Source organism: Anoplophora glabripennis, unplaced genomic scaffold, assembly GCF_000390285.2.
Source record: "Anoplophora glabripennis isolate ALB-LARVAE unplaced genomic scaffold, Agla_2.0 scaffold25, whole genome shotgun sequence".
Classification (NCBI taxonomy): Eukaryota; Metazoa; Arthropoda; class Insecta; order Coleoptera; family Cerambycidae; genus Anoplophora; species Anoplophora glabripennis.
The window spans coordinates 834,120-854,029 of record NW_019416306.1 but is presented as its reverse complement, the minus strand read 5'-3'; the positions used below and the strand labels follow the sequence as shown (position 1 = coordinate 854,029).

At 29.8% G+C, this 19,910-nt stretch overlaps 1 protein-coding gene across 2 annotated transcripts in view; it reads right to left on the bottom strand.

Annotated features, from left to right (window-relative positions):
* Positions 1 to 1,573: 1,573 nt before the first annotated feature.
* Positions 1,574 to 19,910, bottom strand: part of LOC108903545 (homeobox protein abdominal-A homolog) — a 131,193-nt gene continuing 112,856 nt past the window's right edge. For both annotated transcript variants that reach the window (XM_018705768.2, XM_018705769.2), the window contains exon 3: positions 1,574 to 4,574. In XM_018705768.2, the coding sequence (XP_018561284.1) occupies positions 4,171 to 4,574 (404 nt within the window). In that variant the 3' untranslated portion in view covers positions 1,574 to 4,170. The remainder of the gene's footprint in view (positions 4,575 to 19,910) is intronic.

Below are 19,910 nucleotides of genomic sequence, written 5' to 3'. Positions count from 1 at the left end.
TGTGTTGAATTTTTGTAGGTATTCTAATTTAATGAAACTTGATCTTTGGTAATTTTATGCTTTTTTACGGTTTTGATCAATTTATCTTTATTCAAAAGTATTGACATAGGTTTCCTAATATTGGTCCGCAAAATCACATCTCATTAAACGCTGATATTCGAATAGATGTTAGTCTTAGCCGGAAAAATATATAAATATAGCTAGATGCAAAGTTTACACATCATGTTTAATAAGATTATGGCAGAATGTCAAAAACTTTTATTTCGTAGCAGTAGAAAATTGAAATGAATTTTTCTTTAGAATTATGTATTTTAATGACATGTAAAAGTAGGTATACCTGCTTTAAAGTGAATTTCATTAGGTAATTCATTTTTTATCAAAATCTCTACGAACAAAAAAAATATATGTTAAAAAATTGTTTTTTAGCGACCTACGTTCTAGTAAGAAATGTCATGTTCATCCTTATCTACTCTAGTAATCTACCCCAAAATTGAAATAATTTGACGGCAAGTTGACGAAGTTAAAATAAAAAACATTGTTTTGAAGGCATATGGCTCTATAATGGAAGTAAAATTACACATATTAGTTTATCTCATTCAAGGAAACTACCCTTGAAGTTATGTTGCTTCCGAACACCGCGTATATCAATAAAATAAAGTATCAACAAATAAGTGTCGGAATTTAATATCTATCTATCAGCTCATTCACGTAGTTTTGTATCAACAAGTTCAAAGCAAACAAAATCGCGACGGACCAGTAATAACGATATAACAAAAAGTATCACAATAATATAGTGATAGTATATAGGATAGTAAAATTTGTCTATTCTAAATCTTATGCTACCCTACTATATAATTTAAATTATTAGATTCTAAACTAAATTCATATGGCATACTTACCTACTTTCAAATGAAGAAATACTTGTAAATACGCCTGAAAAAAATGTAATACCAAAGTGAACGAGGTATTAATTTAATAATTTTTACACCTACACAGAATCCGTTAATCGTTAGCGTACACTAATGGAAAATGATCACTCTTCATTGAAAGGAAAGAAATGAAACTCGTCATTATGTCTTTGTCCACAACATAATATGAATAAGGAAAAATACGTCACTTAGCCACAGTAATCAATAATGATTTATGTACTTAGGAAATATAAAAACAAATACTACAAATAGAAGTTGTGACACTTTACTGGATGCAATATTTTGAAATACTTTATAACAGAGGAAAGGGAACATTCCTCACGGTTTGTGAGGAATGTAGAAGTATTAAATGCTGATTTCTTCGAAACTCTTCTACGAACCAACAAAATCAAGTTCCTCAGTTGCTATTTTAACAAGTTTTATCACATTTGATAATACACATCTTACCACTAGAGAACATAGCTTTAGTGTTTAAAAAAATAATAAAATTTTGTACATTATGTAAGTGTTATATTCCTAAAATTTACAGATATGTAGTAAGCATTAAGGTTCAAGAGATTTTTTTTTTAGATTAATGAATGAATTTTTAGGGGGATGCATTGCCATGAAAAACTACTTTCCAAAGAAATATTTATTCAGTTCAGACAATCTGTACAATACATATTATTAGGTTATACAGTTATATAAGAAACATGGCATCAAAGCAAAAGTAGAACTATATATACATATAGTGCTACCGTTCAACTGTTTATAGTACATTCAGAATAATTCGGCTTTGAGAGCGTATGAAGTAAGTTATACATCATACAAATACGAAACATGTACACTTACACTACTTACGATAATATAAACATTTTATAAATTACGGTAAAGTACAATCATACAGACTTTCTATATTAATTACAATCGCACTGTGTTAAAATGATATGATCTAATAATTTTTATAAATTATTCCGGTGAATCTAGTGATCTGATTAAGATTTACAGGAGTGTGGGTAATCAAATGCAAAAAACTTCCAAACACAAACTTGCACTAATCAAACCACCCTTGTATTAAGTTTACATTGAATTTATAATAATTTGCAAACAAAAACTTAACGAAGTTGTACCAAATTATGCTCTGTATCGTTTATTTTTTAAACGACTGAAGATTGCACTCATGTTTAAACTATTCTAATAATAAATAATAATCAACAAACTTTATCGAAAACAACGAGAAGTTATATGATATGATATTGCACTTAAATTCGCGTTACAGTTTGTAACAATATTTATAATGGATAAATCAATGTAAACTTAATGGTACATCCAGAAATTTTTCAGAGTATTAAAAGTGACCAGAATAAATGTGGTTTTTCAAAGATGTGTAGTTTCTATCACAGGCTAAGAAAAGCTACTATTTTACAAAATTTAATAATGCGTTTAAAAAACACATGAAACCAATTCTTTTATTTGATTAAAATATATTTTTTTAATACTTGTATAGACGGTAATTTTATTAAACATTGTAAAATATCGCTGAACACATTCAAACAAATACATTCATACAGAATTGGGGAGGCCGGATGATATTTTGAGTAAAAAGTAATGTGTCTATAGTACCACAAAATATAGATATAAATTATGAATATCTTCTTGGCAAGTTAAAGGTAATTGTACTACATTATACTGGTTTCTTTCTATTTTTAATCTACAGGTAATATTAAGCCTTTTTCTTTAAAGCATTAATCAGTCCAAGTTGCTTGAATATTAAAAGAATTAATAATAATACGCCTACGTAGCGCTATTTAAATATTTACAAAAGTTTGCTTTGTACAATATCATGAACCGTTAAAAATTATCATTTTTAGCCAAATCATTTTTACATCTTCACTATACCAAAGAATTTTAATTATTAAGTTACTCACCCTATAACAATCCACCTTAATAACGATAAAGACACTTTAAAAGCTATGTTTACGTGTAAGATAGTTAAGATAGTTATGGTTAATCTTATGGAGGAAACCAGCTAATAAAGTGATTTTACTATCATTAAACTTGAAACCCAAACTGGCGTTGTTCGTAAACCAATGCGTAAGGATGCAACAACTCAGCTTCAAGAAAAACCAACAAAATTCGCGTATACGTGTATATTTTTACATATTAAACAAAAATGTACATTTCATTATTAAATTTACAATTTGTGTATTTTTTGAAAATATTGTACAATTTTACGTATCTAATTGTGGATAAGGCTTTGTAGCCCCAACAAACTATTACATAGTATTCACAAAACAACATCAATAATCTAAGAAAATATTTTACACGAGATAGACGAAGGGAGTTATACGACAAGAGCTATTTTATTATTAAGAAGAGTTTTTATACGCATATTATGACTAAAGAGTTAATTTTGTTTAGGTTACTAAAATGTTATTTTAGGTTTCTTCTACCCTGACACCAAATTACGTATAAGAGTACTAAGAGTAAATTTACTCGGCAATTTTTACTGTTTGGAATTAGTTAAATTCTATGAAAAAATATATTCAATATTTTGTCATCATATGGCGGATTGCTTGAAAAGCTTGGCACAAGGTTAAAAACTAAAGAAAACGTAACAAATAACAAACATGGTTAACTGCTATCACTTTGAGGTAATTAAAACTGCCCAGTAATAGTACGTATATGAATAACATTGCACTTTCAGAAAAATATCAATAAATTAATGACGTAAATAATGTTCTACCATCTGACAATGCCCACGACTTGCTAGTTACATTGCTCATAAATTTATTTGCTTAGTTTTACAAGAAATATATTTCTTTATCTATCAATTAATAATAATTTCACGTTACCCCAACTAGATATCAGTCACCATTTATTTAAAATAAACCACTGGGAAACAATTTAATCAAAAATAGTTGCATTTTAAAATGCGGATTTAAAACTTAATTAATTATTAATCACAACAATGGTACGTAAAATAACGCGAATGAGTTTAGATCAGAAAACTGATCAATAATAATAATAACATAACTTAAAAAAGTACTATAAAATTAATTTTAAGTATAAAAAATATTAACGTGAACACACTACTACTATGTACAACGAATTAAACACAACGAAGCTTATAAAAACATAACTTCATAAAACGCTTCATGGAAGTCTTTATAAAAATTATTTACGCATAATACCGATTTTACTACACTTCACTTGTCTTGTTTGTAGCACAAAGTCCAAAATGTAGTCACGATCATTTTTTTTATGTTGGAACCTTCGATACTGCTTTCAGTAAATCAGATCCACCGGTTTTTTCTAAACTCATTTTCATAGGGTCGTGATGATGCTGGTGCAGTGAAGAGTGCGTTTGCTGTTCGATTTTTTGCTGCTTTTCTTGTTGCTGTTGTTTATGCCTCTCCTGTTCCTCCCTCTCCCGCCGGGCTTGTTCGTTAATTTCTTTAACTGCCCGTAGTTCTTTTTTCAGTTTCATCCGTCGGTTTTGAAACCAGATTTTAATCTGCCTCTCTGTGAGACAAAGGGCGTGTGCTATTTCAATACGTCTCCTTCGTGTCAGATAGTGATTAAAGTGAAATTCTTTTTCGAGCTCCAATGTCTGGAAACGAGTATATGTTTGCCTGCCTCGTCGCCTCGGACAACCATTCGGACCTGCAAAAGAAACAAAAAGTTAGAACTGTCGACCCCTATAGTGACATCCCACAAGTTTATCTAAATTCTTTACTGGTTAGTTCACGAACCAAATTAATTATCGGGTTAAAGTAAACACGTCTGGAGTTTATAACGTTTGAGTTATGATACAGCAATTTCAAAGTTACGCTCCTGTTGACTAAATAATGTATCTAAATAAAATTAAAGATTTTTTGCCCTTTTTTGTTACGGAGAATGTTTTAATAAAATTAAAATACGTCGATTGGTTGAACTAAACATGACCCAATCAAAATGTTGCTCATTTACAGAATACAGGGCGTCAAAGTAATTTTTTTGGTTTTGGCAATTCACTAATCAAGTCCCACATGTTTTTTAGTACGACTACATCTCTCGATAGAGATCGCTGGTTACATCTTACAGGTGGTGTAAATGTAATGTCAACTTTTTTCTTCTTCATACTGGATGTGACCCATAAACCGAATTCCTTGATAACCGTGATAATTCAATAATCCAAAAAATATTTCATAAAAAAATGTACAAACTAATTTTTTACATTTAAAAATTATTTGGAATGTCCTATTTCTTCTCAGGATTACCTATCTACATTTTTTTCCTACTAAATCTACTACTAAACAAATAGTGGATTCAAGTCGTACTGTTTCGGTGTCATTTGATGTTTTAAAAAAATGATGCTTGGAGCAAAATAACAAACATCCCTGACAGTAAACGTTACTTAACACAGGTAGGTATTTAGAAAAATATTAATCATGGACTTCGAAAGTTAAAATTTTCAGTGACAGTTATTTTATTATTTTTTTTTATGGAGACATATTAAATGTAATATAGACACATGCAAAACTGAATTTATTTCGCCTTTATTGAGGTATGCTGCAGTCTATTTCTTATAGTTGATATTCACGATTTTTCATATTTTTTATTCCTGTTTACTTTTTAAGAACTGGATGCCAGATACCTAATAGTACTGTTTCCGATATAAAACAGTAAAAATAATGTTTTAAACCAACATTTTTCACATAATATGAATTGAATGAGACCGGCTAGAAAAAAAAATTTCTCAAGGATATTAGGCAGGTACACATGAAATTCATGAGAATGTTGAGAATTTAATATAGGTAATAAGAAACATATTCCATGCCTAGAAAAAAAATAGACATTTCGATTACTATACTTTATTATTTTTTAAACAAATTTGTGTAATTTATTTACTTTAATTATTATTATATTTTCAAAAAATTATGACTGTGAGAAATTTATTTTCACATGCTTGTACATATTTCTCTAAAATTTGTAATAGTTTTATTTTAACCAATGCCCAAATATAATTTTTACAGTCCATTCTGACTGAAAATTCTAATAATATATAGCATCCAATTTTTAACTATACATACTACATGCACAGGGTGATTCACTATATTTTGACCCCCCCCCCTTTTTTTTTGTTTTAAAAGTTATAAAAAAATGCGAAAGTTGGACGATTTTTTATGGTTTTCTTTTATTAAGAAAATCCAATTACGTAAGGATTTACAGATTTAGTTGTAATATAATTTGACATATCGGACATTGATATAGTCCACAGTGCGTATAAGTATTTTAACTAAATCTCACTAATTAGATCGTGCGAGGCCTAATTATTCATGGACAATGTTATATAGTAGGTCGTGACAGTGACAGGTAGTAATGTCATAATAACATTGTTAATGATTGCCAGTTTGTATTATTATTTAATTAAAATGGGTTACACAGAACTAGAAAATTTAAATATTATTAGGAATTAAAATAGAGCATGGAGAATAACTTACTCTATTTTAATTCCTATCATTTTTCAATTTTCTACTTCTGTGTAACCCATTTTAATTAAATAATAATACAAACTGTCAAACAAAAACGATGTTATAACATCACCTGTCACTGTCACGGCCTACCATATAACATTGTCCATGAGTAAATAGGCCTCTCACGGCCTAATTAGTGCGATTTAGTTAAAAATACCTATACGCATTTTGGACCATATCAATGTCCGATATGTAACTGAATTCGTAAATCCTTACGTAATTGAACAAAAGGCAGAAATGGCTAACAATTACAAGATGTCTTATTTTCTTAATAAAAAAACCTTCTTTTAATTTTTTAATATTATCTCGCTTGTTGTTACAGATGAACCCAACAAACCCTATCATTTTCGAAAACTCATAAAAAATCCAGCAACTTTTGTATTTCACATTTTTTTATAACTCTTAAAACAAAAAAGTTAAGTGGGGGGTCAAAATATAGTGAATCACCCTGTACATACATAAAAAACCGCTAAGGCGAAATTCCAGTTTTCATGTTTTCATGTTTTCCAGTCCTTGCAACTGCCTGTGTCAAATCTAACAATTCCATTTAACAAATTCAGAATAGTTGTGATTGAAAACTTTGAACATCTGAAGTCCATAACTACTCTTGAAATAAATCATTTTAATACACATAAGTAATACAATTGTTTTCATGGTTGAACAAACTGTGACACCCGCACTTTGTCATCATGTTTAGTTTCATAATAATTATATAATTATTATTTAATATCTCGAGGATGCTACAAATACCATTTTTTTAAACATAAAATACTGAAACGGGTCTATACCCAATGTTTGTTTTTGAGTCTTAAATAGGAATTTAAAAAAATGCAATAATAAGGCGATCCATTAAAAAAAAATCAGTTAGGTAACGCCCAGAAGAAAAAGTACACGCTGTATAATCGAAAACAACAATAAAACTTACTTTGGTGAAACTTTTTTTTTGTATTACAATTTTACCAGACCTAGAAGAATCCCTCTTATGTCTCTTATTTTTTATCTCATTCCATGTTAAATAAACTTACTGAGAAATGTTTTAAAATACATGCAAATTATTTCAGAAATAATCGCAATCGTTATACCTAGGATCATAATTTTGTTGTATTTAATGCAAGTATCTTTTTTAAGCTACTTGGCCATTGTATTGTCTTTAGATTGATAAAGTATAGAAATCAACGGTCATTTGGGGGTAAAATCGTCAATATATTTATATAAAATGCAGAAAAAAAATTAATTTGTAAATAATTAAAAGAAAGGCATCTCAAATACAATTCCAATTTTTATTCTTTTATCGACATACAGGGTGTTAAAAAAGAGTGTAAAATATTTCAGGAGGTAATAGTATGAACCAAAATAAGCAGAAAAGTATTAATAAACATGGGTCCGCAAAGTAACGGTTGCGGAGATATGGACCACTATTCGTTTTTCAAACATTTTATTTATTAGGAATAAACCGACAAAGGAAGCTTTTAACAAACAAAAAACAAAGTTACAGAAGATGTTTCAAAGTGCCCTCCATCCATATCCAAGCAGGCACGACATCTTCGTCTCAACGATATTCGAACTCTTTCGAAAACACCCTCCTTGGTTTGGATTTCTTGACACTTTTGATTAATCCGTAGCTGCAGCTCTTCCAGGCTATTTACAGGAGTACCATACACTAATGTCTTCAAATATCCCCAAACAAAGAAATCTAGAGGGTTCAGATCAGGCGATCTTGGAGGCCATAAAACAGGTCCGGCCCTTCCTACCCATCTATGTGGAAAAGTTTGGTGTAAATGCTCTCTAACGGCCATGGAAAAATGAGCTGGAGCACCATCATGCTGGAACCACATTTGTTGCCTCTGATTCAAAGGAATGTCTTCCAAAAACTCATACAGTGTGTTCTGCAGAAAGTTGAGGTAAGCAGCGCCTGTTAATCGGTTTGGTAAAACAACAGGACCTAGAAACCTGTCACCTACAATACCCATCCAAATGTTTAATGAAAAACGTGCCTGATGTCCAGATTCTATTAGAGCATGAGGATTTTCGTCGGCCCAAATATGCGTATTGTGAAAATTAAACACTCCATTTCTTGTGAACCCGGCCTCATCAGTAAAAAGAATGTTTGCAAGAAAACGAGGGTCTTCAGCATCATGACGTAGAAACCAGCGGCAAAAAACCAAACGTGCTTGATGATCATTTATTGGATTTAAGGCCTGTACTCGTTGCACATGGTATGGATAAAGCAGTTGCTCGTGAAGGATTCTCCAAACAAGAGGACCACTAATTCCTACCTCGGCTGATATTCTCCGCACACTCGTACCTGGATTCTGCTCTACCAGTGCTAGAATTTCTTCTTCTGCTCTAGGAGTGGATACCGACCTTGGTCTTCCGGATAAATGGCACTGTTTGCTCAAGGAACCGGTATCACGCAATCTTTGGTGAATTCTTCCAAACATGCGTTGTGAAGGAATCTGGCGATTTGGATAAGCGTCAACATAAAGACGTCGCGCTTCGGTGGCGTTCCCATTAGCACGACCATACATGAAATGCATGTCTGTTAATTCTGCGTTAGAGTAACCAGCCATAGCGAAAGAAAACTTGTGCACTGAGAACAACTGTCAAATACGTACTGTTTATTTCACTAAACATCAACCAACTATTATAAGAAAATACACAACGTTTTTGCAAAATAAAAAAAGGGACTAAAAAACATAAAACATTCCATATCTCCGCAACCGTTACATTGCGGACCCATGTTTATTAAGACTTTTCTGCTTATTTTGGTTCATACTATTACCTCCTTAAATATTTTCCTCTTTTTTTTAACACCCTGTATACACAGGCCACCCTTCTACTCATTTACGAGTTACTATGTGATAACCAAATATTTTAATGTAAAATACCACAAATAATTAAAATTTGGTAGTCTTTTTATACAAATGGTACCTTAATAAAACGAAACAACAATAAATAATACACAGCAAAATATTTTAACATTAAATAAAATTTGTCAAATCACAATTTTGAGGCAAGGGACTTTAACTTTGTCAATCTAACGACGAGCTTGGTTGTCAAGTACCTATATAATATACATAATATATTAAAATAAATTTCATTTAAAATACAATAAGTTGAAAAATAACTATTATAACTCTGTACGATGTGAATGAGCAATATTTAATTAGGCTGTCGCCCGCCTTTAATCAAAAGCCCTATATGTAATTAGAATATTTATGAAATTACATAAATAAGCCTTACCCTCAAAGTATTAAATAAAAAAAAAAGTAAATAATCCCATAAACATGCAGTATCAAAATCTTTGTAAATTAACTGCTGCGAAAGTTGCAAAAAGAAACCCCTTAGGTATTAAAAAAAGTAAAATAGTAAACTGTGTTTACCTCCTCACCTTCTTAGAAGTTGCTTTCAACTTCTGTAAACCCTTTAGATATTTGCTATAGGTAATAAAAAGTTTCACGACATAAACTTTCTATTTTATTGTCGTCATCTTAAAGGGATGTTGTAAAAACCCTTTTTTAAGTAGTTCAAAAAACTGTTGAATAGAAATTAAATCAAAATACTGTTTAACTTTCACCAAGAGAAAGAGTTTTTGTGACTGTTGTACCATTTCTATCCCTTAAAAGACCCATAAAATATAACCGTTAGCGTTTGTAAACCCTAGTTATAGCCGAGATAACCGTAATAAAACATTCCACAGTCATAAGAAATAAGTTATTATATTAGTCATTAATTTACGACTAATTTTTATAGAAAACACTAAGAAAGTCTTTAAGAAGTTAAGGAACATACAAATTATTTTGGCATTTATCATCATACTTTTTTTGAGGCTCATCAAGTGATGAGCAACAAATAAAATTATGACAGTATAAAAATAAATATTTTAATTTACACAACGTTAAATTTTTTAGGGATAAGCGTACCTACATGTGTATGCAATTCGAAGAAATGTCTCCAAATGATTATAGTAAAAGACTACCTTCCTCATAATACCATTTTTCATTTATGTACAACTCCATAAGTATGTAATAAAGTAAATCGTATAAGACCTCGTTTGCAATTAAAAACACAAATATATTTTTTACATAAATAGATAAATCTTTGAATTACGTCCTTTCATATAAATATGAGATATTCTGTGTCAAAACACTGCGGTCGTGACAGACAATTTTTAATTTTCTTGATTTTTAGGTATGATTTAGGACCCATTTAGAGTAGCTTTCATGAATTTTTTCATTTTTTTTTTTCAATTCTTCAAGAAGTTATGAGCTTTTGAATATTTTTGGTAACAAATTTTCAAATATTTTTGAGATTCTTTGATTTTTAAACCAAAAAAGTGCTTTTGAATATTTTTAGTAACAAATTTTCAAATATTTATAAGATTTTTTTATTTTTAAACCAAAAATGTGCTTTTTGAGTGGTGTTTTCTTTCTTCGAAAAATTCTCAAAAAATCGTTCTTCAATATGTAAATTTATGAGAGGTTCTAAAGTGGGATCTTTTTTTACTAAAAATACCATATTTGAGAAACTACTTCTACTAATAATGTAATTAATACTCACATATCTAAATTATTGTTACCATAACCATTGTGCACATACCTAACCCCCTACGCTATAGGTCCCATATCGAGCGCGCGTGATAGAAACAAAATTACAATATTTATTTGTAAAAGCAGTTTTAAAAATATCGTATTTTTTGTAATAATTAGTCAACGCGATTTACCTCTAAGCATAGTAAAATTGGTAATAGCGTACATTTTCTGCAAATAAATTAAAAAACAAAAATTTTTTAATTCGAAAAAAAATTAAAAAATACCATTCTAGGACCTGTCTCATAAATTTGCATATTGAAAGACGATTTTTTAAAGAATATTTCGAAGAAAAAAAAACACGCTTTTTCATAAAGCACTTTTTGGTTTAATAATTTAAAAATCTCAAAAAATTACAGATGTACTATTTTTATATTTTTTTTATAAAACTGCAAAATACAATGACAAAATGAAAATAAAAAATTTGTGATGTCTTTAATTTTTACCAGCTTACAGGTATATGAATTGAATTACACCAGCAATATCTAGTAAATACTAATAAAAAAAAAACATAAAAAAAGATGTCTAATTATTATTAGTATAAAAAATACATAAATATTAACATTATTTATATATTTTTTATTTTTAATGTGGATAATTATTAATTCAATACTAGTTGGAGCATGTAATTAGCCCACCAAGTAGTTGCTTCCTGCAATATCAACAGTGAGGAATCTTGTCTATGAAGTTAAATATTTTTTGTATACATTGATTTTTCGGATAGAAATCTATGAATTTATTTGAATTAAGATTGTTAACATACAATTTCAAAAATGTGGATGTATGTTGGATGTATACTTTTTTTTTATTAATTTCTGACTTGAAATCCGTAATTAAAATTTACCCAAGCATTTTAGTCATAGTAGTTTACAGTAGAATTGGTATAATCTTCCTTTATTTATTACTTCTATAGACTTTAATCATTTGTTTGTTTTTTTTTTCGTCTATAGTGTCTATTAAATTAAAAAAATAACTAACCAGTTTTGTTTAGTGACTGAGTATTCGATCTTTGCAAATGAAAATATAACATTATTATTACCTAAATATTCTGGGACTTCTTAACCAAATCAGGTAAATTATATTAGGTATTTTCCAAAAAATTTTAGATAAAAATATTTTCAATTTAAAAGATTATCATCCCTTATTAAAAATTATATACATTTGGAACTAGTTTACCATAAAATATTTTTCTTGTTATCAAAAGAGCCTTGTTTGCTTACTAAAATAAGTGTGCGGAACGCACTGTTTGTTGAACCACTCACAAGTATTTTCTTACTGGAGCAGACAGAAAATTTGTAACTGCAGAACTAACCTCTTATGTCTAGTGTAAGTGAATTCGGTTTCATCAGCAGTTTGCAATTAAAATATAAATTGAAAAATTTAGAGATACTAATAAATGTATTACCAAACACAGTTTATATAGGGTGACTTCACATTAAACGTTGAAATTGTGGGAATGGATTTTTTATAATTAAAAAATATGTTTGCTTACGTATCGCGCTTTCTACCAATTAATGCCTTTATAAGTTAAAAAAGGGATTTCTTTTTTATTTTAACGCTCTTTATAAAGATAAGCCTTGTGAGATAAAAATTTATAGAGAATAATTATTTTTCAATAAAAAATCAACTCTTGTAATGACACAGTTTAAAGTGAAATGTGAACACAAATTAACTGTCAGGAGTCTTCAATTTAACAATGAATTTGAAGTATGTAATTCTATTTAACTATTTTTAAACACACTCGTATGAGTTTAGAATTTACTGTTTCGTAAAAAAAAATTATAGACAATCTCGCATAGTAACACAAATAACTTTGTTATATTTTAAAGAGTCGTTGAACGAATATTCTTATTTGATATAAAATTTTAACTAAATAGTTAAAATACAAAGGATGATCTGTTGTCCCGAAATTCATGCAACAAAATTTGGCCATAGATTCTTAAAACAAATTTAGAGGACCCGTATTTTTTATTTTTGCCAAGTTACAGCCCCCTGCAGTTCGCCCCTAAGAATAATCTTTTTTTTATATCTTAGAACCCTGTTGTACGAGAATCACTAAATTTGGTACACAGGGGTTTTATGACGTGTGGAATCTAATGATGCTACGTTTTTTGGCGGGGAACCCCCTTAAGACAATTTTTCGTGAGCCCCCTTGTCTTTAGAGCCAAAAAAATTTGGTCGCATAATTAAATTTCTTAAAAATTATCAGTCCACTAGAAAGCCATTAAATTTAGAAACTTTTTGTCGCTTTATACTTTTTTCGTAAAACGCAATGTTTTCGAGAAAAATGTCAAAATGTGATGGAATGCATATTGTGATTCGCCATTTTCCTCAAGAACATTGCGTTTTACGAAACAAATATCAAGTGACAACAAAGTTTCTAAATTCAATGGCTTTCTAGCTAACTAATAATTTAAAAAAAAATCAAATTTGCGACCAAATTTTTCTAGTTCCAAAGACAAGGGGGCCCTCGAAAAAGTGTCTTAAGGGGGTTTCTCGCCAAAAAAACGTAGCATCATCAGATTCCACACTGTGAGATTCCACATGTTATAAAACCCCTGTGTCCCAAATTTAGTGATTCTCGGACAACATGGTTTTGAGATATAAAAAAGACAGATTTCAGGGGGCTGTAACTTTGAAAGAGGGGGCCAGTTGGCAAAAAGAAAAAATACAGGTCCCCTAAATTTGTCTTAAGAATCTATGACCAAATTTTGTTGCAAGAATTTCGGGACACCCTGTATAAGTATATTAATTCAACATGGTTTAATATTTTTTTATTCATCGATATATCTACTGTTGTATTTACATGTAACACAGATCTTTTTAAGCTTTCGTATTTATGGATTTCGTGATATGATTCGTATATCTGTAGCTATCGGGGAGGTAAATGTGGAAAAGGGCAGTGTAGGGTAGATTTGCTCATGTCGGTCCCTTGCGACTAAGGGCGCAGTTGGGGTTAACATCTCGTTATGTAAAGTGTCTGTTTACAGGCATAACTTACGCACACTGCCTCGCCCATAACTTCAGTGGTATGGCATTTGAGCCAAAATGATGATGGCAAATGGCTCCACAACATCCATTTTACAAGCTATTCCTAATCTTCTAATAGTCATCAAGTGATTTGTTAAATTGGTCGGTCTTCTTATGTGCCAAAGAAGATGATAAATTTAATGTTTTGTAATTCCGTTGCTCCAATAAATATCACATCAGTGGTAGCAGAATGGTTCAATAAAAACGTCTTTGTAAAAAGTGGCGGCTGCTGCTTTGCAGCATGATCTTTCCGTAGAATTTACGATGCCAGACGTTTTTATCCTGTCGAGCTTTTCTTAGTGATTTTATGGTCGATATTAATATTAATACTGTCTATATATCTACTTCAAATTCTTATATAGTTGCGCCGAGATTTTTATCTAATATTATTACCTTAATCGAGTACATTTTTCTCTTATACACTTGTTTTTATAAATACTTACGTGTAATTTTTTTGTGTTAATTACAAGTATGATTGCGGAATCAAGCGGGATTGCTTTCTATGGGTAGGCTCTGAAGGCACACAATTTTCAACTATTGATTTCCCATTGCCTGAATGACTGGCCTGTTATGAATTTTTTGTTGTGTGAAATTTCCAAAAAAATGTTAGGTATATTTTATTATCAAAAAATAACACCCTACAATTATTTTACGTACCCCAAAATAATGGTGCACTTAAAAAAATTAAAAATAGAATTTTCGGTGCTCATCTAGGATGCGATGAATCAAAAACACATGGCTGAACAGTAAAATATTAAACAAAAAAACTGCATACCTATTAACAGTAACAATCTATTTTTTTCTGTTAATGGCTATCTCTTATTTAATATAAATTTTGTAGACTTAAAAAAGCTCCTTCCCTCTAAACTGATACATTTTTTCAATCTCCTTTTGAAAAGTCTTGCAATATTTTGCAGTTGCTGGGGCGTAATTTCTAAATATGCTTTTGCTATTTCGTTACCCATGTAATCATATATAGACTTTATAACCTTATCTATAGATTTTATAAATTTCTTGAAGTAGAAATTCATTGAAGACAGATCAACGGCTCTGGGTAATCATTATAAGGGGGCCACTTTTTTCAATCCATTTGTTGGAGAAGCGTGTGTTGAACCACAGACAAAATAGCTATCGCCAAGCTAGGTATATTGTCTGTGGTTCAACACTAGCAGTATTGAGAATTGGCGCACCTTCTAATTGGAAATAGGCATTTTTCCTTTCCAACAAAATATTGAATATCTTCCAATATATCTCACAAAGAAAGGACCATTCAAAAATTGTAAAAATCTATTGCTAATGACATTGGAAAGAAGAAAAAGGATCAATATTTCTAGATCATAGCCAGTTATGAGTTGTATTAAAAAAAGAAAAAAATGTATTTACTTTACAGCTCTGCAACCATGCAATTTGCAATAAAAACTAGTGCCACCAGTCGATTCTATGCAGGAAAGTTCTTACTGCTTCATTTTTTATTTTTATTCTACCTCATTTAATGTGAATAAAATGGCACTTGTTCAACATGACACCGTTTTTATTCTACTTTTAATAATTTTTAAAATTTTCTTTCTTTATTCATTGGATATTTTGCCATCTGTATACAACCCTTGACTGACACTAATTCTTTACATTTTTTCACAAATGGGATAACATGGGATAATAAAAAAGAAAAAATAAAAACTATGGCACAAATAAATAACTTCGGATAAAAATTCTTAGATAATATGAAATCGTATTGAATTTGGAACATACATTTTTTCAGGTAATTATTTTTTGACATAATGCTTTTATTAAACTTTATATACCTTTGCTAATATATTAGTAGAAACAACATATATTTTACAATTATCTTACATTAAAGATAAAATACCCATAAAAAAGCTTTTAAGTAAAATGGTAATTGGAAAATAATAAACATAAAAAGTGTGTAATGCACACCTTACTTAGAAAGTTTAATTAAAATGTAAGTAACTAATGTGTATGTGTACATACCTAATAAGGTGCCTTCATAAATTATTACAAGCCACGTAATTTTGTTTGAAACAGTAGTTTTATTTTTTTCACGTTGGCAATTAATTTCGGTAAAATTAAAACAATAAGAGCAAGACTGCATTAAAACACAACGTGACAACCGACTGGTGATTGGTGTAATTTTTCAGAAGATTTTATTCGACCAATCACCGATGGCATTGTCTCAGTTTGTCATTGTTCATTGTAAACGAATCATTAATACTGCTAATACTAAGATTTTTAGATGACAATACCAGTTGTGCAATGTTGGTTGCCTAGGCTTGTAATTAAGTATTTATGAAGCTTCTGTACACAAGATACACAAAATCAATATTTCATATTTATTACCTAATTTTAAAGCGAAGGTAGGAATTCAAATTTATTCAGTTTTATAATTATTAAAGTAGGTACTTTTAGATCTAAAGATATAAAATCGAATGATAATTACAAAATAGAAAGTGACCATTGATTTAGTTATAAAATTTTCTATTATTGAGTATAATTGATCAAAAACTGTTACACGTCCGATCACTGGATCGTAGAGGACTTATTAAGAATCCTTAATCCAGTTTTTTTTTTTGTTGTAACGACAAGAATTATCGCTAAAAATTCGTCGAAACTTAACAAACAATTTAGATAACAAGGTAATCAAAACTATGGATGCCTTGCTTGAAAACACTACATCGGCAAGATAAAATAAATATTGTAAAAAATATTACAACTTTGTGAAGAAAATGTTTTGCTATCTGCATTTTTTCAAGTTCTGCATAATTTTTCAAATAAATATGCTTTTTGGAGAGTAGCTTTAATATCAATCTTATTCAAATCAAGCTCTAACAATATTATATTAACTTGTGATTAAATTATTGTAAATAATTTAAAATATTTTTATTAATACGCTTATTTTTTTTTTTCGTATGTACATTTTATATATACATATATTTTTTTCAAATGCATATCTTAATATGCAATAAGTTTTAATTTGAACATTAATTTGTTTTAAAGTAAATATGATTTATGCCGCATCATGTTTATCTTTAATTATATTTGCTTTTTTCAAAAATTATTCTCATTCAAATAGATGTGGACAGATGACAATATTCTACCTAAACTGTTCAAAATAATGCAATTTTTTGCTGGTGATAACAATTAATACTCTTGGTTGTAGGTGATATTAGTAGCCCGGTTTCAGTCATTCTGCATAATAATACCTACTTTGGGCAGCGCAATATTTCCTCTCTATTGCGCTCACGAATTTAAATTCTTATTTTTATTTTCTATATTATTTCCCAATTTGAAATAGTAATTTTAAATATGTCACCGTTTCTTTGCGAATTCTCAATTTTTTATTAACTTTGTCACATAAATGAAAAATAGTTCTTTTGTATTGGGGAAAAGTAAGAAATTGCGTAATTAAGAGAAATAGTATATCCTTTAAAATACATGATATATCGGTGCTTTAAACTTTTAATTCAACTGAATAATAAAATTTCCCCTGCAAGATTCCTTAGCAATTAATTATACGTATATGCAAATTACGTAACATCTGAAGAGCTGGCGCAGAAGATGCTTTATAGGGAAATTTTGCATTAATTACTATTCCGGAGTTGCTAACAGAGCCATAAATCACTTTCGGGTGATGTTTTGGAGTTGTGGTGGTGATTTACTGCTCTCTCCCTGCAGCACACAAGGGGTGTAGCATTGCCGCGTAGGGTCGGTTACTATGGAAACGGGTGGGTCCGCCATATTGCTTCCCTAACCAGCCGGATTCCATTGTGTACACCGCAGCTTTGACCGTTCTGACCGGCTATATCTTATCTTCAACATATTATACACGGGCATTAAAGGTTATTAATAACTCGGTAGTAAATACCTCATTTGTTCCATCAGCAGATTATCGGTGTTCAGAAACTTCGCACAATACTTACGTGGAGTGTTTTTTAGGTGTAGATAATAATTCTAATTAAACCTGCCATTCGTGTTATTAATTTTGCATATCTGATTGTAAAAATATAATTTACTATAAGTATCAGGGATAAAAATATGCCAAAGTGAGAGACATTTTTTAATAAAATTAGACCAATATCCGAAAATCTGAAGCATGGTGTAGTAAGTAAAGTGCACTGCCCCATAAAAAGATATTATTTCATAACGTGGTAAAGTAGACCCAACATTTAAATATTAATGAACTGAGTATATCATTGACCTCAAATGTCTTGAAAGAAGTATCGAAAGTCACTGGTTTTCAAGTAGAGAATGCTGAATTTTAAAAAGTTGCATTTCATTTAGGTATACAAATAAAATAAGGGTTTTTAAAACAGTTTGATGAAATTCTAACTAATGATGTAATTAATTAAAGGCAACAATTTGCTGAATTGATGTACAAATCTATGAGCTAGTGGCGGATAATGATATTGGGAGACACTGTAAGTGTGAACCTCATAATTTCGACGTCACTAAATATTTTGAAAATTGTGTTTTTAATTCCCAATGGTATTTAATTGTTTTCTTTTTTATTCGAAATACTAATAATGTTGAATTTTTGAATAAATTTGCATAATTTTATAATTATTTTTTAAATGTAAAATAATTGTCATAATGGAATAAATATATTTAAAATCATTGTAAAACTATTATTTCCACAAAAAATATGTATATCAGGATGTTTTTCGAAATACAGTTTTATATACAATGCACCAATAGTTATAATAAAGTTCAAAAAAATCATGGGCGCAGACTATTTAAATTTTCTGGGGAATAACAAGAGCCTAGCTTCTAAAAAATTGAGTTTTTTTTGTTAATGCAGACTGTTACAAATTCGCTTTTCACTACAGAGGTCTCGGAAACGGTAAGAGATACGAATTAGCTTAAATTGGGGTAAAGTTGCGTAATCAGGGGACCAACATTATGCCTCTAAAAAATCAAGGTTAACATGATTAGTTTTCGAAATACATATTTGGAAAAAAAAACGAAATTTTGGAAATATGTTCTTGTTTCATTTCAGCCTTATTTGAGGTGATATTGAAAAACGAAGAACACTGTCATGGCAACTTTTTGCCTTCTATCGAATGGCATAATCAATTTTTATATGTAAGATTTCTGTTTATTGAGATATCGTATACTCTTAAGTGATCCTGCGAAAACCACCTAGTTATTTCAACTGTTACCACATAACTCAATAAGTTGTTGCGTCAAAATTAAAACATTACAATTTTAATTTTATTGACAAATTTATTCTTAAAATGCATATGAACAACCAAAACTCCAAATGAATATTATAGGTACTTTAAAAAATTACAGTAAATGTTCAAAAACATTTATGTTTCGGCAAATGTTGAAAATGAAGATAAGCGTATTAAGATTATTATAATTAGATAAGATTAGATATTTGTATGAGCATCCTGAACAAAATTATATCGGAATTTATTTGAATTTTGAGCACTTCAGAATCCTAGAAATAACTATGGGCACGGAATTAAAACTAATATTTTATTGTAACGCGTGATGGTAACAGTTTAAATAACTAGGAGGATTTCACAGGGTCTAACAACAAAGTGCACGATAATTCAAAAAACATAGAAATCTATATACAAATTTTAGATAATTTTGGAACGCATACATTGAAGAGAAGTTTATCGAGACAAAATCTGGTTCGGGCTGAGGCAGTACAGTATTGGGTATCATGAAGTCTTGCTTGCAAAAAATGTAACAAAATTTCCAGGCCCATATTTAAAAAAATGGTGGTCCTGGAAAGGTTACATATAAAAATTGATTATGCCATTCGATAGAGGGCAAAAAGTTGCCCAGAGAAAGTGTTCTTCTTTTATCAATATCACCTCAAACAAGGCTGAAATTGC